Raw genomic sequence first — 25,223 nt, 5'->3', positions numbered from 1 at the left:
AAGTACCACGACTGGCAAAAAAAAAAAAAAAAAAAAAAAGTGAAGTACCTTTTTTTTTTGGTTAGTCTTGGGCTTGAGCTCAGGGCTTGAGCACTGTCCTTGGACTTTCTCAAGGCTAGAGCTCTACCACTGGAGCCTCAGCACCACTTCCAGCTTTTTTCTATGTATGTGGTACCGAGGAATTGAACCCGGGTCTTCGTGCATGCTAGGCAAGCACTTTAACCACTAGGCCAAACTCCCGTCCCCATGAAGTACCTTTTTTGAATTATGTTTTGCTCCCAACTGAAGAGATCTGGCAGCTTTACAAAAAATTAGAATACCTGGTATGTTCATGAATATGAAAGCTAGACAACAGTAACTTAAAAAAAGTCCTGAAATTCAAAAGTCACTTGAAGTATACATTTTAGGATCAGAAGCAGTGGCTCACACTACAAACTCAGCTGCTCAAGAGACAAACGTCAGGAGGATGGTGGTTCAAGGCCAGCCTGGGTAAAAAGTGAGACCTCGTCTTACCAAATAAGGGGTGGGGGTGGGGGGAATAAATACATACTGGACTGAATGGTGACCTACTAGATCCTAGAGATTAGGAGAATCTAGTTTAAGCTTATTTTACTTATTTGTGTGCACTGGAGCTTGAGCTCAGGGCCCTGTGCTCTTCTTGCTTGGCTTTTTAGAGCAGGCTGGTGCTCTACTACTTGAGATATACCTCCACTTTTGGCCTTTTGTTGGTTAATTGGAAATGAAAGTATATTTGATTTGTCTACCTGAGCTGACTTAAAATCCAGCTCCTCAGACCTCACCCTGAAAAGTAGCTTTACAGGTATAAGCCACCAGTGCCCTGCTAAGGTGTTTTTTGTTGGTTTGTTTTTGTTTTTAAACTCTATAACTTGAAGGTAAAGATGGGAAGGTAATAACTGGGGAGAACGAAGGAATTGGGGAAACACTGACGCATTAAACATTATTAAATATTCCATTAATACAATAAACCCATTAAATAAATATTAATGCCATGAAATATTCCATTGACTTAACATTTTTGAATTTTGTTTTACTTTTGTTTTTGTTGGTCATGGATCTTGAACTTGGGGCCTCAGGCTATCCCTGAGCCTGTGTTTGCTCAAGACTGGTGCTCTACCACTTGAGCCACAGCACCATTTCCAGTTTTTGAATGGTTAATTGGAGGTAAGAGTTTCACGGAGACTTTTCTGCTTGGGCTGGCTTTCAACCATGATCCTGAGATCTCAGCCTCCTGAGTAGCTAGGATGCAAGCGTGACCCACCAGTGCCTGGCCACATTTTATTTGTGTGTGTGTGTGTGTTACCAAGGAATTGAATCCAGGGCCTCATGTATGCTAGGCAATCACTCCACCACTAAGCCACATTACTGGTCCCTGAACAATGTTTTTTTTTTTTTTTAATTAAAAACAAACAAAAAACCCCACTGTGATTCCAGTTACAGGTGAATCTGTCATCGAGTGCCTTATTTATAAGTTGATTAACTGTGATGACAGCAATGACAAAAAGCTGTCACTTTAGCATGTCCCTAATTTTCTCTAGGTAGTGGGTAAAGGAGAACTTCCGTCAGCTCTAAGAAGGGATGAGCGGTGCTGAAAGCTGGGCCTTCTGCAGTGGCACCCCTAACGCAAGTTTACCAGAATCAAGGACACAGATTGTGCTTGTATTCATTAGCTTTTGTTCCTGTGATAAAATTGCTGCGACAACTTAAAAGAAGAAGGATTCATTTGGATTTCAATTCAGTCAGTGTTCCTGTGATTTCACTGATTCTGGTCCTGTAGTGAGCAGAATATTGTGGTAGAATGGCATGGGGGAGTAAAGCCATTCACCACATGGCAGCCAGGAAGCAGACATGCAGAGAAGGGAAGAGGCAGGCCTTCAAAGGCACAAAGGCACACGCCCCTGCCCCCCCGCCCCCCCCCCACCACTTCTTCCAATCAGGCTTAGACACAACTCCACTGACCACTTCCCCCAGTCAGGCCTAAGGACACACCTTCATTGACCCGTTTCCTTCCATCAAGCCTACGGCACCTCTCTGCTGACCCATTTCCTCCAATCAGACCCCACAGTTTCCACCACTGTCCCAATAGTCCATTCAGTTATGAATCCACCAGTGGATGGAGGGATCCAGTGATGTGAGAGCCTTTGTAATCCAGTCACCTCTGGACCTGCTCTAAGCATTGCCTTGGGGACCCGGTCTTCCTCCTCCTCCTCTTTCCCCTCTCCTCCTCTTTCTCCTCTCCTCCTCTTTTTCCCTTCTCTTCTATCCTCCTCCTCTTCCCTCCCCTCCTCCTCTCCACTTTTCCTTCCTCCTTCCCCTCCTCCTCTCTTCTTCCTCCTGAGGTCCCATCTTTTCTTCTACTACCTTCTCATCCTCTTCCTCCCTTCCCCTTCCTCCTCCTTTCCCTCTACTTCCTCCCCTCCTCCTCCTTCCTCCCCATCTCCTTTCCTTTCCTCTCCCCTAGGGAGGGTCTCTTAGGCTGCCATTCCCCAGTTTGTAACCTTACACACAGTGCAGCTTTGAAAATCTTGGGGTCAGGTCATGACAAATACAACAGCTGTGGAATGAGACTGTTCTGGCTCCTCTAGAATTTGGGCTAAGTTCCAAGATGAGGGCACTGGGTGAAACACAGTTTCTGGTGACCAGATTGGTCCTTTGAGCATCCATAAGCATCAGCCTCTAGCCCATATATGATAAGGTCTTATCCTGTCCAGAGCAGGTTTCATGGACAGGCCTGGCCTGTTCCCCTGGGGCCAGGTGACCCCTGGGGAGCACGCCTAGCCCTGTGCCACACTGCAAAGAGTCAACCCAAGTGGGCAGCAGCCTTCCAGCAAGGGGACCCCAGAAGATGTGTGGGAGTCATCTCTGGGGGTGTGGAGGTGGGAATTCAAGATGTCATTACAGGATGGTCATGGATGGGACTCTCTGAGGACTCCCCAGTGTGTGCCATACGTCCGCAGGTGAAGGCTTGGCAGGAGAAAGGGGTGCATTTGACACCCTGTACCTACCTCCCTGTTCTCAGCCAAGGATCCATTACCACACAGCCCTCTGAGGCTCCTGTGTCAGCCAGGCAAGCTGGGAAGTGGGAGGGAAAGGATACATCCACTCTAGAGTCTGCTGCGGCTCCCAGGGCCGTTTGTGCCTGAGTTTGAAAAGGATGAGGATGCAGAAGTTCTGATAGGATGGGGTTGGATTTATAATGCCTAGCAATGATGCCGTTCTTAGAGATGAAACAAACTGAGAGGAATAGCGCAAGGGTGGAAAGATTGTCCAGAGGCCAACACTCGACCAGTGTTCTCCAGAGCCCCATGCCTCCGGTCTAATAGAGATCTTGAAGGTAGTTTGTTGGCCTATATGAGCTATAAAATCTTATAGCTTATAGTCTGAACAAATAACAAATTTGCTGTCCAACTTGAGCTTCAGTGGCCAGTCCTGGGCTTGGACTCAGGGCCTGGATGCTGTCTCTCAGCTGCTTTTGCTTGAGGCTAATGCTCTATCATTTGAGCCATAGCACCACTTCCAGCCTTTTCTGAGTAGTTTATTGGTGATTAGAGTCTCATGGACTTTCCTGCTAGGCTGGCTTTGAACCACAATCCTCAGATCACAGCCTCCTGAGTAGGTAGGCTGGCCAAAAGAAAAAAAAAAAAAGAAGAAGAGACCAGCCAGAAGAGGATTTGGGTGAAGTATGGTCCCAGAAGATTTCATCAGGAGTTGGCACACTGAAAAGTGGACTGAGCCAGATAGTAAATATTTCAGATGTCCTATGCCATGCAAGTCTCTGTTGCAGGTACTCAGCTTTCCTGTTAGAAGGCAAAATTAACTGTAGATAACAAGCTAATGGGCAGTGGTATGCCAATAAAACTTTATTATTATACTCTCCTTTTTTTTTCTTCTCCAAAACTATTTTATTTTTATTTTTTTTCCAGTCCTGGTCTTGAGCTCAGGGCCTGAGCACTGTCCTTGGACTTTCTCAAGGTTAGAGCTCTACCACTTGAGCCTCAGCACCACTTCCAGCTTTTTTCTATGTATATGGTACTGGGGAATTGAACCCCGGTCTTCATGCATGCTAGGCAAGCACTCTACCACTAGGCCAGACTCCCGGCCCCTCCAAAACTATTTTAAACCACCAAAACCATTCTTGCCAGGCGCTGGTGGCTCACACCTGTAATTCTAGCTACTGAAGAGACTGAGATCTGAAGAATGCAGTTCAAAGCCAAGTGGAGCAGGAGAGTCTGTGACACTGTTATCTCCAATCAATCACCAGAAATCTGGAAGTGGAGCTGGGACTCAAGCGGTAGAGCACCAGTCTCGAGTGGAAACAGCTAAAAGATGTGGCCCAGGGCTCGGATTCAAGCTCCAGTACCAGTGCCAGTGTGCCATGCACGCGCGCGCGCGCACACACACCCCCCTTAGTTCTGGCACCATGATTTCCTGACATAAATTAAGACTGCAGGCAGACCGAGCAGAGTCAGACTGGACACACTAATGAACAGAAAAAGCGAAATCTTTTCCTTTTCCTGGAACTGGACAGCCCACCGGGGACCAAGAGAAGGAGCCAGCTTCCCCAGGCCAGGACATCAAGCAGTCATTGGATATTTATCTGTTTATTGACCCTCATCTCAGGCCCGCACGCCCGGGAGAGCGCACACCTGCTCCCAGCCAGCACGCACCTGCCCGGCCCTCCCAGGTCTCGCGAGAGCCGAGAGGGGGCTGGAGTTCCCCCCCCCGTCCCCCCACCCGCCCCGGAGCATCCGATCTGTTCCCCGAACCCCCCCCCCCCCCCCCGCCCCTGTGAGCTGCGGCCCGGGCCGCGGTGCTCCCCGCTCCGGCTCCTCCTTCCCCTAGCCTGCACGCCCAGCAGTAATTGCGCGAGCTCCACGCCCTCGCCCTCCCCAGGTGTGCGCGCCGCCCCCTCCCCATCCCCAGGTGTGCGCGCCGCCCCCTCCCCCTCCCCAGGTGTGCGCGCCGCCCCCTCCCCCTCCCCAGGTGTGCGAGCCGCCCCCCTCCCCTTCCCCAGGTGTGCGCGCCGACCCCCTCCCCCTCCCCAGGTGTGCGAGCCGCCCCCCTCCCCATCCCCAGGTGTGCGAGCCGCCCCCCTCCCCCTCCCCAGGTGTGCGAGCCGCCCCCCTCCCCTTCCCCAGGTGTGCGCGCCGACCCCCTCCCCCTCCCCAGGTGTGCGAGCCGCCCCCCCTCCCCATCCCCAGGTGTGCGCGCCGCCCCCTCCCCCTCCCCAGGTGTGCGAGCCGCCCCCCTCCCCCTCCCCAGGTGTGCGAGCCGCCCCCCTCCCCATCCCCAGGTGTGCTAGCCGCCCCCCTCCCCTTCCCCAGGTGTGCGCGCCGACCCCCTCCCCATCCCCAGGTGTGCGCGCCGCCTCCCCCTCCCTTTCCCCCTCCCCTCCCCAGGTGTGAGCGCCTCCCCCCTCCCCCTCCCCAGGTGTGCGCGCCCTCCCCCTCCCTCTCCCCTCCCCAGGTGCGCGCGCCTCCTCCCTCTCCCTCCTCCTCCCCAGGTGCGCGCGCCTGCTCCTCTCCCTTCCCATCCCCAGATGCGCGCGCCTCCTGCCCCTCCGCTCCCCCAAGAGGTGCGCGCGCCTCCTAACCCTCCCCTTCCTCCTCAGGTGCGCGCGCCTCCCCCTCCCCTCCCTCGGGTGCGCGCGCCTCCTGGTTCCCCCCCTCCAGGTGCGCGCGCCTCCCCTCCCCTCCCTCGGGTGCGCGCGCCTCCCCCTCCCCTCCCTCGGCCCCCGCGCGCCCGGGCCCGGAGCGGCGGCGCGCACGGCGCCTCTCCGCCAACCCGCGCCCCGCGGGTCCCCCGCTCCCGCCCCCTCCCCGCCCGTGATTGACAGGCAAGATGTCGGTGCGGAGCGCGGCCGGGGCGATCGCAGCCGCCGTCCCCCCCGGAGCGCGGCGGCGGCCGCAGCAGCGCGCAGAGGACGCGGCCGCCCGCCGCAGTGGGGGCCGCAGCCGCCGCCGCCGCCGCCCGGGCCGCCCGCAGCCGCTCGCCGCCGGCCATGCGGGGGCCCCGCGGCCGCCGCCGCCGCCCGACCTAAAAGCCGGCCGGCCCGACCTGTCTGTCTGTCTGTCTGTCCGTCTGTCCATCGCGGCGTCCTCCCCGCAGCCGGGTGCAGAGTGAGCGCCGCTGCCCTCCTCCCCCTCCCCCTCCTCCTCCCCCTCCTCCTCCCCCCTTCCTCCTCAAGTGCTCAGAACAGCATCACAGCACCTGGCTCGCCCCTAAGAATCCACATCGCTCCTCTTCGGGGGCCGGAGAGGGGGAGCGAGGGAGAGAGGGGCAGAGAGGGAGACATTCTCATGGAGACTGCCTGCTCCCCCAAATAAAACAATACGTTTTGGCGCCCGTCCTCCTCCCACCCCACCCCCTCAGCCCCAGTGAGATGTGGGGCTTCTGCTTCTGGAGACGTTGGTGACAAGTCGCAGGGGCTGGCGAGGCGGAGGGGGCTCGCTCCCTCCACCCCTGCTCCCTGCCTCCCCCCCTGTGCTGTCTGGGAGGAGGAGGAGGAGGAGGAGGAGGAGGAGGAGGAGGAGGAGGAGGAGGAGGGAGGAGGAAGGGGGGGTTACAGAGCAAGCGATGGATGAGGAAAACATGACAAAAGGCGAGGAGCTGCAGCCTCTGAGTTTGCAAAAAGCATTACAACAGTGCGAGCTGGTCCAAAACATGATCGACTTGAGCATTTCCAACCTGGAAGGGCTGAGGACCAAGTGTGCCACCTCCAACGACCTCACGCAGAAAGAGATCCGGACCCTGGAGGTGGGTGCCTTGATCGGCGTGTGTGCGGTGATGGGGATGCTGGCGGGGTCAGCCTGCCCGCCCTCCCCTCCTCCCCGCCGCCCTCCTCCCCTCCGGTTCCGTCTGTTGGGGGTTGAGGGGGAGGGGGACGGGGGGGCTGCATGGGTGCGCGCTTGGGGTATCCGATGTCTCTCTGGGAGGTAGTGACAGTAGTCATTGCTATTCTGTATTTTATTAAGGCTTCTTCTTCTTCTTCTTCTTCTTCTTCTTCTTCTTCTTCTTCTTCTTCTTCTTCTTCTTCTTCTCCTTCTCCTTCTCCTTCTCCTTCTCCTTCTCCTTCTCCTTCTCCTTCTCCTTCTCCTTCTGCTTGTAGATTTGTTTATATGCCATGGAGGGGGGGTGGGGTGGGCTGTGTGTTGGATGGAGAGATTCTGGAGCTGCAGAGGGCCCACGTGACCTTCTGCATTCTGCAGGTGGTCAAAGGGTGTTTTTTGGTTTGTTTGTTTGTTGTTTCTCTTGGCAGGATCATGGGGCTGCCTGATACAGGTAGACTTCTTCACCTCCCCTGTTTCCCGGCCTCCCTTTCGCTCTGTGGATTTTTATTTATTTATTTTATTTTCTCAGTGATAATGCATGTTGGGAAGGAAGGGAGATGCACGAAAATAAACCATCTCACTGGAGTCAGCTATCCATTTCCAATAAGATCACATTTGGTTCAGTGAGCTGCAGCAGGCCTAAAGATGTGTAAAAAAAAAAAAATACTGGGATCAGGGCTGCACAAGTGGCGTGGGAAAATTCTCTGGGATCTTGGTGAGATTTGGGAGAAGAGGGTCCAGAGAAGGAGGCGTTACCTTTGGCTTGTTGTGATTTCTCTTTCCAAATGAACTTGACATGGAGTTTGTAGCAGTTGCTTTTTTTTTTTTTTTTTGAGGGATGAATGCAGAGGTACTCACCAAGAAAATAAATGGCAGAGAGGATTTCTTGCCAAGTCCCTTTGGTCTGTGGAAAGCTTTAGTTAGCATCCTTCAAAAATGCCTGGTGTCCGAGTACCCGTTGGGGTCCCGGGTGGTCTCAGATGTACGAGGGAGTCAGGTCATCATCCATCCCCAAAATGGCACCTCTTGCCCACATGGCTCGATTAAGTCAGGAACTCCTGGCAGCTGGCACTACCTGAGGGTGTTGGCAGCGGGACCTGTGGTGAAGCAGATGGCCCTGTGGGTAAAATAGGCACGCACGCTGCTGAGAGGTTCGTGGGACTTAGGAGTCGAGGCCCGTGTGTTCCTAAGGCCTGGGCTCACCAGCTCTTGCTGCCTCTCGTGGCTCTCTGCCTGGGTTGAGAGTTTCTCTCTGATTCATTTTCCCAGGCTTTCGTTTAAAAAAATTTTTTTTCTTTTCCTTCTCTGCTTTGAAATGTGGCTGGTGTCAACCCATGGGATGTCATCCTTTGGAAAGAGGAGTTTGTGTGTGTGCGTGAGTTTTAATATCATGTTTTCTCCCTCCTTCCCATGTATGTCTGCATGCACCTGTCATCTGGGAACTTGATCTTCCCGATGAAATTAGACAAACGTCAGGGGATATTGGTTGGAGTGGGGAGGGTGGGTTGGCAGGCACAGCTTCTGATTCTCTGAGGGCTGGAGTGAGGCCTGGCTAATACCTGGTTGCTGGAAGACAGACCTAGGGGCATGCACGGGCCCAGACTCATGTCTGCACAGTGCCTTAAAGCGGGTACTGTTACTCACAATTGCATGGAGGAAGGCCTCAAGAAATAGGACAAACTCCCTCCCCACCACCATACACACACAGTGGAGACCACCCGAGGTCTCTTTATCAGTGATCAAGATCCCTCCTCCCCCCCCCTCACTGCTAGTTTGTAGGTGGCCATGGAAGTTTCCTGAAGTTTTCTATTCCTTCCTCTTAAACATGACTCCGTCCTCGGGTAACTCCCTGGACAGTAGTGATTGTGGCAATGGACACGGGTCTGTCGCTTCCTGTGGTTTTCCTTGGAAAAAAGGGCATGATGGGAAACTGCCATCTCTTGGTCACTGGCATGCCAGCCACTTTATCCAAGTGGCCCAGGGGTCAATCTAGAGCAGTTACAGCCACTTAGAGGCTGGTGACTGCAGGTCAAATCCTGCCCAACGTGATCCAGGGCTGGTGGCTCGTGCTTGTAATTCTAACTACACAGGAGGCTAAGGTCTCAGCCTGGAAAGTCCTCGAGACTCTTATCTTCAATTGAGCACCAAAAAGCCAGAAGTGGAGAAGTGGCTCAAGTGGTAGAGCATTAGCCTTCAGCAGAAATGCTAAAGGACAGTGTCCTGGCCCATACTGGTTATACACACCCACAACATCCTACCAGGCTTTCTGTTAGGATCCATAGGTGGTTTTTGTTTGTTTGTTTGTTTTCTCTAGCAGTTGTCAAATTTTATTTATCAAAGAGTGCTCCTTCAAATGTCAACTCTCTCTCAGGCAGGGAGTTTGGCCTAATGATAGAGTGCCTGCCTAGCATGCACGAAGACCCGGGTTCGATTTCTTGGTACCACATACATAGAAAAAGGCTGGAAGTGGTGCTGAGGCTCAAGTGGTAGAGCTCTAGCCTTGAGAAAGTCCAAGAACAGTGCTCAGGCCCTGAGCCCAAGCCCAGGACTGGCAAAAAAAAAAAAATGTCAACTCTCAGCCTGAACTCCAGAGATTCGAATTCAGGTAGTGCTGGAGGATGGATTGGGGGAAGCTGCATTTGTGTCTTGTGTTTCCAATGCAAGTTTCCCAGGGTGCATTCAGCAAGACGGATCCACTAGAAGTCACGGGCCATGTCTCAGCCATTTAGTGGAGAAAAACTCCCTGCCCACCAAAATGAGTAACTCGTGGACTACCCCAATCCCTTGATGGCAGGCGACGTCCAGTGACTTGTGCATCTGTCCAATTGAAGCCACCCTTCAAGAGGCAGCCATAGTGGTTGGAGAGGAAAGGTGAATCTTATTTCTGCGAAATAATGATGATGTTGATCCAGCCAGCGATAGAGAGATACCATTAATGTGAATCCATTAAGAATTGCCTTCAGCTCCATGGAATTAAAAACCCCTTGAAGCCAATATATATATATATATATATATATTTTTTTTTTTTCTTCTCTCTCGTGTAACAGAGGTCTGGAGCTGCTGGAGTTAGTTCAGTAGATCAGTCCAGCTCTGGTTTTTGTTTTTTTTCCTTTCCCCAGTAAAATCAGGGTTGATGTCTTTGGGAGTGTTCATAGCCTTTGCAAGATGGTGTTTGCAGCTTTTCACATCTCTGTTCCAGGCAGGGAAGAGATGGCCTTGGAGAGGGTCTTACTTTTCATTGCCAGGACATCTGCTCTTTACTATCCCAAGAGTGACATTTCATCGTAAGCTTCTTGGCCAGAGTCAAACAATATCCTAGCTGCAAGGGAGGCTGGAAGTAGGGATGTTGGGACACCATCACAATCATTTGCTTCTGAGGACTGGTTGTCTTTCCTTTTAGCATTCATATTCCGCTAGTGCCAGGAAGGGTGTCAATGGGTATTGGATGGACAGCCGGCATTGCCAGCTACAGTATGTTCTTAGGAGATGACTTGATGTAAAGGAAAAGATCATCCCTGGGTGTGAATGACCCATGCTGTGATCCTAGCTACTTAGGAGGCTAAGATCAGAAGGACTGTGGTTCAAAGTCAGCTTAGACAGGAAAATCTGTGAGATTCTTATCTCCAGTTAACCACTGGAAAACCAGAAGTAGAACTGTAGTTCAAAGCAGTAGTGGGCTAGCCTTGAGCAAAAGAGCTCAGGGACAGAGCCTAGGCCTGAATTCAAGTCCCACAACTGACAAATAAAATAAAATAAAAAATTATGAGTTTTAGAATTAGATTGTTGTGGGCCAGGAGTTTGGCCTAGTGGTAGAGTGCTTGCTTGCCTAGCATGCCCAAAGCCCTGGGTTTGATCCTTAGTACCACATAGAAAAAGCTGGAAGTGGTGCTGTGGCTCAAGTGGTAGAGCTCTAGCCTTGAGAAAGCCCAAGGACAGTGCTCAGACCCTGAGTTCAAACCCCAGGACTGGCAAAAAAAAAAATTAGATTTTTGCCATTTTGAATTCTAGCTTTTCTAATCAGGCTACTGACTTTAACTATTTTGATTCATAGTTTGTGTGTGTTTCAGGGTGTGGGGGGCAAAAGGGTAATCATAGAAAAATATTATCTAGCTCAGTTGATGGTTACAGGGATGATAAGGGATGACAGGGTGAGGCTCTGGCACTCACTTGCATGTAAGTTATTTAGCAAGTGCTAAATAAATGGCAGTTACAAAGCTGATCCGGTTAGCTGCATATGGTAAAACTTGGATGGCCTGGGGACATCGAAGGAGAGACGTTTCAGTGGCATTGCCAAAGTAGATTCTGCACAATTCTGTGGGATGTTAACATTTTATTTTCTTTTTCTTTTTCTTTTTCTGTTGGTTGTGGGGCTTGAACTCTGGGCCTGGACACTGCCCCTGAGCTCTTCAGCTCAAGGCTACCACCCTACCCCTAGGACTGGGTGCTGTCCCTGGCTCTTCAACTCAAGGCTCCCACCCTACCCCTTGAGCCACAGCTCCATTTCTGGTTTTCTTGTTGATAATTGGAGATGAGTCTCATGGACTTTAGTGCCCAGGCTGGCTTTGAAGCTTGATCCTAGGATCTCAGCCTCCTGAGTAGCTAGGATTACAGGTGTGAGCCACCACTCCTGGCTTTAACAAAAGTTTGTTTTAACAGATGCTACATTCCAGGCCCCATCCTGGATGTTGATGGTGAACAACTATTCCGTGGGTGATACAAACTCAGTGGTTGGTGAATGCTTAATGAACTTGAGTGAAGCAGGGTTGAAATTGGTCTCTCCTCCCACAGGCCTTCTCAGAGCCTTCACCCTCCAAGTACCATGGCCCCTTCCTCCCTGGATGGGGCCTGCAGTGTTTTCCTTTCCCAAGGATTTCCCTAAGGAAGGGTTTGTTCCATAAAATACACTGGGGGAAACATTCAGCCAACCACTGCGGGAAGCCTGGGCTGGGGAGATGGGGATTTGAAGTAGAATGAAGGATAAGAGGGTGGAGACCACAGGAGGAGGGGACAGGTCTCCAGAGGCAGACCACAGAGCATGTTGTTATTACACCTTCCTGGGTCATCCTGGTGTTTCTGAGCTGCCCTATTTTGGTGCAGTTGCATGGTGAGAGAACTGTCAGGGATGGGATGGCCATGGTGGGGTATGTTTGGAATTTTTTTGAATGGCGCCGACATTGTAGACAAGCATTTTCTATCCCACCCTTCCTCTCTCTTTTTCTTCTGTACTGGTCCTAGGGCTTGAACTCAGGGCCTGGGTGCTGTCTCTGAACTTCTTTTGTGAATTCAAGGTTAGCATTCTACTACTTGAACCACGGCTCTGCTTCTGGCTTTTTTTTTTTTTTTTTTGATAGGTCAGTGGAGATAAGAGTCTCACAGACTTTCCTGTCCAGGTTGGCTTTGAACCTCTCTACCCTCTCTTCTAACTGCCCCTTCCTTTCTGGCTCTCAGTTCTGTGGTATACACAATGAATTCTTGTCTTCAGTCTTCACCATCTCTGCTTCATTCATATACTTCTCTCCCCTTAGCCCAGCACCCCTTTTGTAGGTTTCCTAGTCCTTATCTTCTTGGGCTGTAACTTAGACTCTAAAGAATTGTGTTATTGGTAATGGGAAGGCTTTAGTGAGCTAGGTTGGACCTGCTTGAGGAAGGCTGGGGATATGAAGTTCCCTTTATTTTAATTATTTTATTAATTTAATTTAATTTTTGTCCTGATCCTAGGGCTTGAACTCAGGGCCTGGGCACTGTCCCTGAGTTTTTGTGCTTAAGGGTGCTTTTTCACTTTGAGCCACAGTGCCCTTTCTAGCTTTTTAGTAGTTAATTGGAGGTAAGAGTCTGTGAAGTCTGTGAAGACTTCCTGCCCAGGCTGGCTTTAAGTCACATTCCTCAAATCTTAGATTCCTGAGGAGTTAGGATTGCAGATGTGAGCCACTGGTACCTAGCCAAAGTGTGTGTGTGTGTGTGTGTATGTGTGTATTTAATGTTTCACGTGTTGTATTATATTACTACAGATTATTATTATTATTATTATTATTATTATTATTACTATTGGTGCTGGTCCTGGGGTTTGAACTCAGGGACACTATCACTTAGCTTTTTTTTTTTTACTTATGGCTGGTTCTCTACCACTTGAGCCTACTTCTGGCTTTTTGTTGGTTAATTGGAGATAAGAGTCTCACACACTTTCCTGTCTAGGCTGGTTTTGAACTGTGATCCTTAGATCTCAGCCTCCTTTGTAGCTAGGATTTCAGATGTGATCCACCAGCACTTAGTACTGTTATTATTATTTCCAGTCCTGGGGATGGACTTGATGTCTCATTCTTGCTAGGTCGGAGCTCTACTGCTGAACCATACCTCTGGCCCTGTTTTGCACCCGTTCTTTTTAGGCTAGGGTTGTCACTTCCCACCCAGATGTGCCTCTGGGGCTTGATTTGTGTGGCTGCCTCCAGCTTCATTCTGTGGAGCTGAGGCCTTGCGAGCTTTCCTTGGGTTGGCCTGGAACTGTGATCTGCCTGTTCCCAGCCTTCCAAGTGCCTAGGATTTCAGGCGGGAACCACCAGCTAAAGGACTGTGTTCAATGGCTGCATACCATGACTTGAGTGCCCGCTCTGTGATTTATCTGACTGAGATTTTGCTTTTGAGCATTCGTTCCTCGTCTTGTGCGGTGAGTAGATTTTGCAGTGGCCATCTTGTATGTCACCCCTCCTTTCCTTTCCTAGAAGGGGAATTCCTGGGTCAGCACTGCTATCAGCCTTTCAGCACTTTCTGCCAAACCACTATATGGGAGAGAGTCCATTTGCCCACATAATCTACTTATTTATTTATTTATTTGGTGCTCGAGGCCTGGGGCGTTGTCCCTGAGCTTCTTTTGCCCAAGGATAGCACTCTTCCACTGCAAACACAGCACCGCTTCCAGCCTTTGGCAGTTTATTGGCAATAAGAGTCTCATGGATTTTCCTGCGTAGGCTGGCTTTGAACTATGATCCTCAGAACTCAGCCTCCTGAGTGGCTAGGATTACAGGCGTGAGCCACTGGGTGCCTGGCTATGCGAGGTTTTTAACTACAGATTGAATTTCTTGAATAGTTTTAGGATTGTTTGGTGTGAATTTTGGTAGCTAGACTTTTAAGGAATTGGCACACTTTATTTAAATTGTTGATTTTCTGTAGAGTTGCAGGTAGTATTCTTTTCCTTTTTGAGCCTTTAGGGACTGTGCCTGAGGCTTCCCCTGTCCCCTTCCATTCTTGATTTTGATAAGTATGTTTTTTCCTTTTACCAGTCTGGATAGAAATTGATTATTTATTTATTTAAAAAAATTTGATTTCAATTTTTTTTTCTTTTTGTTAGTTGTGGGGCTTGAACACGGGGCATTGTCCGTAAGCCTTTTTTGGTCAAGGCTAATGCTCTATTACCTTGAGCCACAGTGCCACTGGTATTCTTGGCATTAATTCTAGATAGGAGCCTCACAGACTTTTCTGTATGGGCTGGCTTTGAACTGCAATTCTCAGGTCTGCATAGCTAGGATTGCAGCTATGAGCAACTGGCACCTGGTATGACCTATCTCCAGCTAGCCACTAGAAGACCAAAAGTAGAATTGTGGCTCAAAGCAGTAATGGGCTAGCCTTGAGCAAAAGAGCTCAGGGACAGAGCCCAGATCTTTTTCTTTTCATAGGACCAAGTTTTGGCTTCCTGCCCTTTCTCTGTTGTTTCTCTGTTTGCATTTTTTTGTATGCCATTATTTTTTTCCTGTTGCTGTTTGTTCTGGGTTTATTTTGTTCTTGTTCCCTATTTCTTGAGGTATAAACTTAGATATTTAGTTGTTTATTTTATTTATTTTTCAGTCCTGGGGCTTGAACTCAGGGCCTGGGCACTGTCCTTTTTGCTCAAGGCTAGCACTCTGCCACTTGAGCCATAGCACCACTTCTGGCTTTTTCTGAGTATGTGGTACCAAGGAATCAAACCCAAAGCTTTGTGCATGCTAGGCCAGCACTTTACCACTAGGCTACGCTACTGGCCTTTTTTTTTTTTTTTTTTTTTTGGCCAGTCATGGAGCTTGAACTCGGCCTGGGCATTGTCCCTGAGCTCTTCAGCTCTAGGCTACTGCCCTATCCCTGGAGCCAGCTGCCACTTCTGGTTTTCTAGTGGTTAATTGGAGATAAGAGTCTCACAGACTTAGTGGTACAATGCTTGCCTAGCATGCATGAAGGCAGGTTCGATTCTTCAGTACCACATACATTAAGGAAAAAAAAAAGCTAGAAGTGGTGTGGAGGCTCAAGTGGCAGAGCTCTGGCCTTGAGAAAATCCAAGGACAGTGCCTGAGTTCAAGCCTATGACTGGCCAAAAAAAAAAAAAAAAAAAAGAGTCTCACAGACTTTAGTGACTTTAGAGCCTGGGCTGGCTTTGAACCTCGGAATCTTGATCCTCAGATTTTAGCCTCTTGAGTAGATAGGATTACAGGCATGAGCCACCACGCCCGGCTCGGTCTTAAACTGTTTTAAGGTTTGTTGCCCAACCTCGGTATGGTCTTCCTGATATGTTCTGTCTGGCTGAGTGATCCCGTGTAGTTTGCGAGAATGCTGCTGAGCGTTTCTAGACCCTCTTGGCTGATGGTGCATTCAGGTAATTAATTGATTACAGACAGATGAATATTGATATTGTAGGACTATTGGTATATTGTAGATTTGGTCTTAGTTCAGGCACTGTAGTCTTCCTTCAGTCCTTCCATGCTTCCTTCCTTTTTCCCTTCCTCCCTCCCTCCTCCTTCCTTTCCTCTCTTCCTCCCTCTCTCCTCCCTCCCTTCCTCTCTTCTCCTCCTCCTCCCTCACTTCCTCCCTCCCCCCTTCTCCTTCCCTTCCTCTCTTCCTCTCTCCCTCCTTCCCATCCTTCTTCGCTTCTTTTGTGTGGTCATACTGGGGGTTAGAGCTCAGGCTTTTTTATTCTTGCTAAAATGATGCTGTACCACTTGAACCATGCTCCTGGACCATTTTTATTATGTAGTTATTTTTCAGGTAGGGTGTCATGTGTTTTGTCTTGTCCTGGGTTGGTATTGGACAGCGTGTGAGCCTTGGCTTGCTCTTGGCTGGGATCCTAGGTGTTTACCACTGAGCCTGACTTGTTGGTTGCTATGGTGTTTTGCTACCTTTGTGTATTTTTGGCCTAGGCTGGTCTTGAACTATGATTCCCCCCATCTCTGCCTCCCAAGCAGCTGGGGTGGCAGGTTAAGTATTCCCCTTTACTTCATGTATTTTGAGCTATTTTGTGACGTGTATTCACATTTGCAATGGTTATATGTTCTTGGTGAACTAAAAAACAAAACAAAAAAACACCAAACGTTATTTAAGTTTTCTTTATATCCCTAGCAATTTCCTTTGCTTCGAAATAGCCACTTCCGATTTTCTGGTTTTGTTCTTAGCTTTTAAAGTTTGAGGTAAAAATTCATGGCACGTTACAAACTCATCTACATCGTAACCCTTTTTAGATGTCCAGTGGGATATCTGGTGTTCTCTGCTTGGTGTTTTGCCACCATCATCACCAAAGGTTCTCATCTCCACACATACAAAGATGCCCTTTATGTGTCAGGGTCAACCCCAGGTTACCCCACACGCCATACCTTATGCCCCTACAAATCTGTCTCCTCTCATGGTTGTTTTGCATGTGTCACATAAGCGCGCTCATGGGGACTCTCGTGTTCAGCCCCCTCCTTTCTTCGAAGGTGATCTAGGCAGATACCAATACTTTCCCTGCCCAGGCTGGCTTTGAATTGTGATCCTCAGTCTCCCCAGTGAATTGCCATTAAAGCAGAGTCGCTTGGTCGGAAAGCAGATTGAGCTTTTTCAAATGCACTCTCCCCTGTCCCTCCGCCCCACCCTGCCCCTGCACCAGACGCACCTGTTCTGGAGGCCAGTGGGACTTTCTGGGGGTCTCAGGGAAGAACACATGGGATGTTTTATCTTGCCCATAGACTGAGGACCCTTCAGAAAACATGGAACCCCAGAGAACCCCTCAGAATGATTGGGTTTTGGTTTGGTTTTAGTACTAAGACTAGAACTTAGAGCTTCATTCTCGTGGCTGGTGCTCTACCTCTTGAGCCATTCCTCCGGTTTGATATTTTACTGGTTAATAAGACTTTTCTGTCTGCTCAGGCTGGCTTTGAACCGTCATCCTCAGATCTCAGCCTCCTGAGTAGCTAGGATGACAGGCGTGAGCCACCAGTGCCTGGTTGGTGCCTTCCCGTCTTTAGGAATGACAGTAGTGACGGGTTAATGTGGCAAATACACCTGTGATTACTGACATTCGATGTCTATAATCTATGACCCCACTCACTAGTGTATGAGATCATTTACGACATCTTCCATCGGCAAATGGTAGTGAGGCCGGGGAGGCAGGCTCAGTTGTGAAAACTGCATGCTTTCTTGCCACCTCTTTTCCCCCCCTTATCCCAAATGCATCAGGAGGTATGAGTTTCACAGAAGAGTGTGTTAGATTTTGCAAGACCATACCTCCTGAGCAGCAGGGATCCCAAGCAGGAGCTACTGAGCCTGGCCCTACATTTCCCTTCCTTTACATGAGGTTCCTTGGCACCCTCTCCCTGCCTTTTCTCCTCCTTATTAGAGAAAAACAAGGCAGCCTCATTTGCAAATTGAATAAAAGTCTCTAATGGATGGTCTCCACTCCTCAAACATGATTTGAAAGCCTAGCATGGCTGTCTTCGTCCCCGTTCAAATAACTGGGCAGATTCTTTCCACATCACAACAACCCAGCACCCTGAAAAGAGAGTATTTCCACGGAGAGACCTTCCCAAGGCCCTCCCGGGAGAGAGGAGAAGCAGAGCCAGAAGCAAGGAGTGGCCAGATGGAAACACGCTCCACATCTCTTGCTCTAGAGTGGTTTATTATTAACAGCAGTGCAGGCAAAAAAAAAAATGTCTCTACAAAGTGATGAAAAGTTCATTAGCAGCATGTTACAGGTTGGAGAGTCTAGCCATGGCTTGATCAGGTTAGTGGTGAGGAAAGTGGTTCTACATGAAGTTGGATTGACAGAGAACCCCTTGCACACGCGTGTATGCACACATGTGTACGGTAGAATGTATGGGGGTCTTTGTGAGGGTTGGCAAAGGGGACGACAACCAGAGCAGAGTGAGGGCTGGGTTCCAGTTCTATACGCTCATGCTTCTGTGTAACTTGGGTAAGTCGCAGATGTGCGGAGAACCATGGAGGAGGGAAAGAGGAGAGGAGGGGAGGGGAGGCTGTGGCCCAGGCAGGGCCCCTCAGCCACTGCTGCTAGCACGAGTTCTTTATGATGCCCGCTGCTCACAGGGTTGCTAGGCAACCACAGGATGCTCTGTTGAGCTTGAGTTCCAGGGAAACAGCAGTGACTAGATAGCAGCGTGATTAGATGGATGGCGTGGGAAACACACTACAAAAGTTTCTGGTTTACATGAAATTTCTGGTTTATTCTGGATATGTTATTATTATTATTATATTTTTTTGTGTCACTGGGGATAAGGCCTCAAGTAGGCAAGTGCTCAATCACTAACCTATACACTTGGTTTCATGGAATATCTGTGTGTGTGTGTGTGTGTGTGTGTGTGTGTGTGTGTGTGTATGAGGTGTGGGGAGGGACAGTCCTGGAGCTTGAACTCAGGGCCTGGATGCTGTCCCTTAATGGTTGGCATAATACCACTTGAGCCTACAGCTCCACTTCTGGCTGGTGCTTAATTGGAGATAAGAGTCTGACAGACTTTTCTGCCAGGGCTGGCTTTGAACCAAGATCCTTAGATCTCAGCCTCCCGAGTAGCTACAATTAGAGGTGTGAGCCACCTGGCTGGTTCTCATCTTTTTTTCTTTTTGCTGGTCCTGGGGCTTGAACTCAGGGCCTGAGGGGGGCTGCCCCTGAGCCTCTCTGTGCTCAAGGCTGGCGCCTCTACCTTTTGAACCCCAGAGCCTCTCCTGACTTTTTCTGAGTAGTTCGTTGGAGATAAAGAGTCTCATGGCATTTCCTGCCTGGGCTGGCTTTGAACCTCCCTCTTCAAGTCTTAGGTTTCTGAGCGGCTGGGGTTACAGGTGTGAGTCAGGTTAGCTGGGCAGCTGTGCATGTTGACGCCTGATTCCCCTGCCATCCTCGCAGGCATACTTCCTTACACCAGCGTGGCCCCAGCCTCCTCTTGTGTGTGTCTTCCATTCCACCCCATTCCCGGCAGGCCTGCTCTCTCTTCTTCCTCCCTACTTCTTGCCCAGGAGGCTCGGAAGATGTGGGGGACTCCTCAGCCCTCAGAGTGTTCCAGGGCTGCAGATCGGGGTGTGGGTGGGGCCGCATCCAGCGCCTCCGTCTCTCGTGCGTGCTGCTTTGTGTTTGTGTTTCCTCCGCACGGAGGCGTTTTTCTTTGAGCTCGGTGCTTTTGTGGTGGTGACGCTGGAAAGGAGGTGTTTTTAGACATTGGCCTCAGGGAGTCTCCATCGCTCCGCACGACTCCTCTGGTGCAGAACAGAGTGTGCGGGGTCCCTGCCTGGCAGGGCAGAGCAAAGGACACGCTGTGCTTTTTGGAATGACGGCTTACCACCTCACCAAGCATCTGCGAACCAGAATTGCCCTTTACCGGATGCTTACTATAAGTACAGGCGTGGTGCTTAGCTGAGTTGTGTTACTTATCTCCTCTTCCCCCACCCCAACATGTGGGCTCTAGGGATGGGCAGCACTAGCACCACCTAGAGGCAAGACAGGGACCTGGCACTGTGTCACAGTTACAGTTCCATACAGTCCTGTGAGACTTACGAGACTCGCCTTACAATAAACATGTCTTCTTCACTCCATTCCTCTGTGTGTGTGTGTGTGTGTGTGTGTGTGTTGGTCCTGGGGCTTGAACTCAGGGCCTGGGCACTGTCCCTGAGCTTTTTTACTCAAGGTTGGCACTCTACCACCTGAACCACAGCTCTACTCCCAGCTTTTTGGTGCTTAAGTAGAGATCAGAGTCTCAGAGACTTTTCCTGCCTGGGCTGGATTTGAACTTCAGTCCTCAGATTTCAGCTTCCTGAGTATCTAGGATTTATAGGCTTGAGCCACAGTGCCTGGCTGTACCCCAGGATTTTAAGGGTGCCTTATACTTTAGAGGGGTGTGCGTGTGTGCATGTGTGCATGTGTGCATGTTGGGGGGGATGGTGAAGGCCACAGGAACAGGGCCATCTGTGACTGGTTATGTGGATGGGTACAAACATATGGCAATGAGAATGATAAGCAGAGGAACTTCCCAGGGTGGGGCCTCTTTGGAATGGGCTTCTCAGAAGAGCGAGCAGCTGAAGTCCTCGACTGCAGCAGCTTAGATGTGTGGAAGGCAGACTAGTCGTCTAACTGGAGGCCTACCTTAGGTTCTGTTAGGAATCAGGGTGCAGGTTGTCAGTCCTGGTACAGGCAGGCAGGGCAGAGCCAACTCAGATCAGATCTACCAGGACAGAAAACCCAAGGCGGCCTGCCAAGCACTGGGCTCCCCCCCCTTCTTTTTTGGTCTTCCTTTTCTTATGTCTTTGATTCTGGTTCTCCATAAGAAACATCTTTATACTGGGCATTGGTGGCTCACACCTGTTGTTCGAGCTACTCAAGAGGCTGAGATCACGGTTCAAAGCCAGACTGGGCAGGAAAGTCCATGAGACTCTGGTCTTCAGGAAGCCATCAAAAAGCAAGAAGTGGCACTGTGGCTCAAGTGGTAGAGTGCTAGCCTTGAGCAAAAGAAGCTCAGGGACAATGTCCAGGTCCCAGCATTGGCAAAAACAAACAAACCCCCACCAAATGCATATTTATATATATATGCATATATGTACATATATCTATGTGATAACTATATATAATTATACAAATCAATATTATTCTTACACAAAGGCAGGCTATTATATACATTGCCTGTTTCAGCTTAGTTATTTGCTTTGTTATGTTTATGGACTTTTTAAAATCTTTTGAGACAGAGTCTGGCTGTATATAGTATGGGGTGGACTTGAACTCGCATTCCTCCTGCTTCAGCTTTCCAAGTGCTGGGATTATAGGAATGTGGCACACCTCCCACTTATGTACATGGATTTCATGTGTAGTCAATCACTATTCACTATAGTTCTACCTAGTACGACTGTGGAGGATCCCTCCCTCCCTCCCTCCCTCCCTCCCTCCCTCCCTCCCTCCCTTCTTCCCCCTTCCCTTCTCTCTCCATCACCACTCTAAATCACATCTACACAAGGCTTATCTCACAACTCCTGTTTGTACGTGGCAGTGAGGATAGCACTGCAGCAGCCTTCCCTTGGTGGCCATTTACACCTATGGCCCCCTCTCCCCCCCAGGACAGGAGAAGGCCGAGTGTCCCTTTCTTGCACATTGTCCCTGCACATGTGTCTACAGATGGCTGCAAAAGTGTCCTGAGCATTGGTCTGGGGGTTTAGCCAGTCAGTGCATCTGCAAATGTAGTCATCTGCAGGTGCTGTCCTTGTCTCTCTGTACCCCTCCTCCTCCTCCTCCTCCTCCTCCTCCTCCTCCTCCTCCTCCTCCTCTCCTTCCTCCTCCCCTCCTCCTCTCCCTTCTCTCCTCTCCTCCTCTTTGAGGCTAGCGGCTGGGGCTGAGGCATGGATGAGGCCGTAGATGGAACGGATGTTTTCTACTCTACGTCTTCAGCTCTGAATGTGTGTGTTCGGCGTGGTCTGAATGTGTTTCTTTGCTTCTAAATTGTGTTTTGTCTCAGGGCTTTTGCATGACTCTAAGTCTTACAGGGAGTTAAAGATGGTGTGAAACTTTCCACGTGTTCACTGGTGATTGTGGATCCTGCAGACTCCTGCCCCCACCTGTGTGTGTGTGTGTGTGTGTGTGTGTGTGTGTGTGTGTGTGCGTGTGTGTGTGTGTCTGAGTGTGTGTGTCTGACTGTCTGTCTATGTCTATGTACTGAGGTGTTAACTCAGGGCCTGGGCTCTATCCCTGAGTTCAAGGTTAGCACTCTACCACTTGAGCCACAGCTCCACTTCCAGCTTTTTGGTGGCTCATTGGAGATAAGAGTCTCACAGGCTTTCCTGTCCAGGCTGGCTTCCAACCTCGATCCTCAGATCCTCAGATCTCAGCCTCCTGAGTAGCTGGGATGACAGGTGCGGGCCACAAGCGCCCGGCTTCTGGATTTTCATAAAAGAAGGGACTCCACCAAGCAGCCGAGATTTCCCTTACCCAAAGTTGAACTGACATTTTGTGTGTTTTCAGCCATGTAGGAGTGTATTCCCTTGTCCCAGTGGCTCAACCCCAGCGCTGCAGGGAGACTTCCCTGACAGGCCGCCCCTGTGTGTGAAGTCTGAGACTGTAAGCCTGTGCAGGAAGCCAGGCCCGCGCCTGCGATTGGCTGCTAAGGTTTTTGTAGGATGTTTCTAATTTGAGCTTCGCTGGGTTTGCCCTGCCTTTGGATAGGTAGTGTGATTAACGGCCTAAATATACCACACCCGCACGCGCCGGGCCGGGAGCGGGGAGCCAGGCTGGGGGCTTGGGAGTGTTCCCTCACTCTGTCTGGGGTTGGCTTCTCCCTCTATTTACATCGAATGCATCCATTTCTAGGCAAGTAAAACGCACCCTGCGGTACCTGGCTGTCACACAAACACACATTTGCTCAACTTGGCAGGGATGTGTGTTTCTAGACCTGAGAGGAACAATTGACTCCCCCTGACTTTCTTTTTTTTTTTCTTGTGGGTCGTGGGGTTTGAACTCTGGGCCTGGGCGCTGTCCCTGAACTATTCAGCTCAAGGCTACCACCCTACCCCTGAGCCACAGCACCACATCTGGTTTTCTGGTGGTTAATTGGAGATAAGAATCTCATGTTCATTAGTGCCTGGACTGGCTTTGAACCACGATCCTCAGATCTCAGCCTCCTGAGTAGCTAGGATGACAGGCGTGAGCCACCACACCCCCTGACTTTCTTGTGGATGTGGAGAGATCCAGAGTTCCTTTGTTGTTTGGCCATCATTGTGCTATGCGAATGAGGGGCCGTAGGGGGTGTGTGAGGAGGAGTGGGGGGTGGGGTCAGCATCAGGCCTTGGCTGATGTACCCATGGCTCTCAGCCAGCCAGCAGGTGCCACGGGCTGGGGGCAGTGCTCAGCTTTCTCCTGATGGCATTTGGGCAGCACCAACCTCCTCTTTTTTTGTCCATGAGGATGAAAGGGATTTGGCTCAGGGATGAGTATCTTCATCCTTTGAGGTCTCTCTTCCTCACAGATGCAGACAGGGAAAGCCCAGGGAAGTTACCTAAGAGAAGAAAGACACACTGCTTGGATTCCTTGAGGAAGTCTTGCTTCTTTATCTTACATGTGCTTGGTCTTCCACCCTGTTCTATGTGGGGGTGCGGGATGGGGATGTGGGGAGGGAATTGGATGGGGGTGAGGGCAGCCATTCTGTCCTCAGTGCTGTGCTGACTTACACAAGCTTAGAGTGGCTTAGAAATTTCACATCCCCAGCCACAACTTCTTTATCTAACCTAGATGGGTGCCAGGGTGTGTGTGTGTGTGTGTGTGTGTGTGTGTGTGTGTGTGTGTGTGTGTGTCGGGGGGGTGGGTGCATGGCACACCTGTAATCCTGGCTATTTGGGAGGAAGGGGTAGGAGGCTCAGGATGTGAAGCCAGCCTGGCCTGGCAATCTGGAGTAACAGCGATTGCCTCTGTCCTGGTTCTGAAGGTGTGTACGTGTCCGTGGAGCCGTGCCCCCTCTGCAGGCTCTGAAGGAGGATCCTCCCTCGTCCCTCCCGGCTGCTGCCTCGGCCTTTGGATCCTGGGCATTCTATTTCCAAGGAAAGGTCATCTCCTGACCTGCAGAGGGTCCAGAGTTTTGGGGGATACTCAACCCAGTGCAGTAGGCTGGATGGGGGTGGCAGCTGGATGCTTGGAAGGGGAGGGGCTGGATAGGGTCTCCCCCCCAATAGTGACTGGTGTGTATGTGTGTGTGTCTGTCTGTCTGTCTATCTCATCTGTCTTCCCTTCGTGCACTGACACATGAGCCACTTTTAGCCAAAAGAAACCAGGTCCCTGAGTCCTGGTCTAGAAACTCATTGTTCAGATCCCAGGACAGTTCTGTCTGTTATGGGGCCACCTGGGGACGGAGCACTGTGCTTTGGGAATGAACCATTGAGAGGGGACCCAGATCTCACAGTCTTCCTGTTCCCTCCCCCCTCCAGCTGATGGGGTGGGAAGGAGGGTTCCTTCCCTACAGAGGGTGTGCTGAACAAAAACTGTCTTCGGAAACAATCCCCCCTCCTCCCCGCCTGCCGCTGGGTCCTGGTTAACTAGATGAGGCTTTGAGGCTGCCATTTCTCTTGCTCCCAGGCCTCTATTCTCTGCTTCTTAAAATAGTGTGCCCTGGGCAGCCCAGGATCAGAGACCAGGCTGTCCTTGCCTTTCTTGTTGTTGTTTGTGGGGCTTGAAGCTGGGACCTGGGTGCGATCTGGAGCTCTGTTCTTGTTCAAGGCTAGCGCTCTAGCTCTTTGAGCCACAGTGCCACTTCTGTTCTTTTGGTGGTTCCCTGGAGATAAGAGTCTCATGAGCTTTCTTGCCCAGGCTGGCATCAAAGCTTGATCCTCAGCTAAGTGTGCTGGCTTAATCCTGTAATCCTAGCTACTCGGGAGGATGAGGTCTGAGGATCAAGGTTCAAAGCCAGCCCAGGCACTAAAGACTGTGAGACAAAAATCTCCAATTAATCACTAGAAAAAAGGAAGTGGCACTGTGGCTTAAGGGGTAGGGTGGTAGCCTTGAGCTGAAGAGCTCAGGGGCAATGCACCCAGGCCGAGTTCAAGCCCCATGACACCCCTCTTCCCCCCCCCCACCCCCCACCACACACAAAGCTGAATCCTCAGCTCTCCGCCTCCTGGGCTGCTGGATGGCAGATATGAACGGCTCTGCTCTGCCACCTTCTTCTAGAGAGTTCGCCCTTGGTTCTCTTTCTTCATGTTTTTCAAGCTGACTTGGAGGGAACATTGAGATACAAATGTAACATGGTGAAGGATTACTTGGAAGGCACTTATGGAAACGTTTCGGGCACATACACATATTTCTTCTGTATTGAGATCAAAGGATGTATACAGAATGCTTGGGCAGAACCTGTGTGTATTACCTGTAGGAATAGCATCAGATCTCTCAGACAACTTTAAAACTCAAGTGGATGGATAAAACTTCATCCCCCCACCCCTCGCCTTGGCTGTCAAAGTTTGCTGGAAATTTACAAAATTCCCAAAGATTATCAGGCCACAGGTGTTGGTTTTTTGTGTCCTCTGTAAGAAAAGATGTCGCCCTTTGTATATGTAGTCATTTTTGTCTGTGGGACAGCATCTTGCTCTGTGGCTCAGGCTGGCCTCAAACCCACCATCCTGCCCCAGCCTGTGGGGTGGCTGAAT

General features: G+C 50.4%; 1 protein-coding gene across 3 annotated transcripts in view; it reads left to right on the top strand.

Annotated features, from left to right (window-relative positions):
* The first annotated feature begins 6,554 nt into the window (after positions 1-6,554).
* Positions 6,555-25,223, top strand: part of Ksr2 (kinase suppressor of ras 2) — a 187,795-nt gene continuing 169,126 nt past the window's right edge. For all 3 annotated transcript variants that reach the window (XM_090320194.1, XM_090320192.1, XM_090320191.1), the window contains exon 1: positions 6,555-6,774. In XM_090320194.1, the coding sequence (XP_090176320.1) occupies positions 6,595-6,774 (180 nt within the window). In that variant the 5' untranslated portion in view covers positions 6,555-6,594. The remainder of the gene's footprint in view (positions 6,775-25,223) is intronic.

Source organism: Megascapheus bottae, chromosome 28 (genome assembly GCF_031878675.1).
Source record: "Megascapheus bottae isolate mThoBot1 chromosome 28, mThoBot2.hap1, whole genome shotgun sequence".
NCBI lineage: Eukaryota > Metazoa > Chordata > Mammalia > Rodentia > Geomyidae > Megascapheus > Megascapheus bottae.
This window is presented reverse-complemented; position numbering and strand designations above follow the sequence as displayed.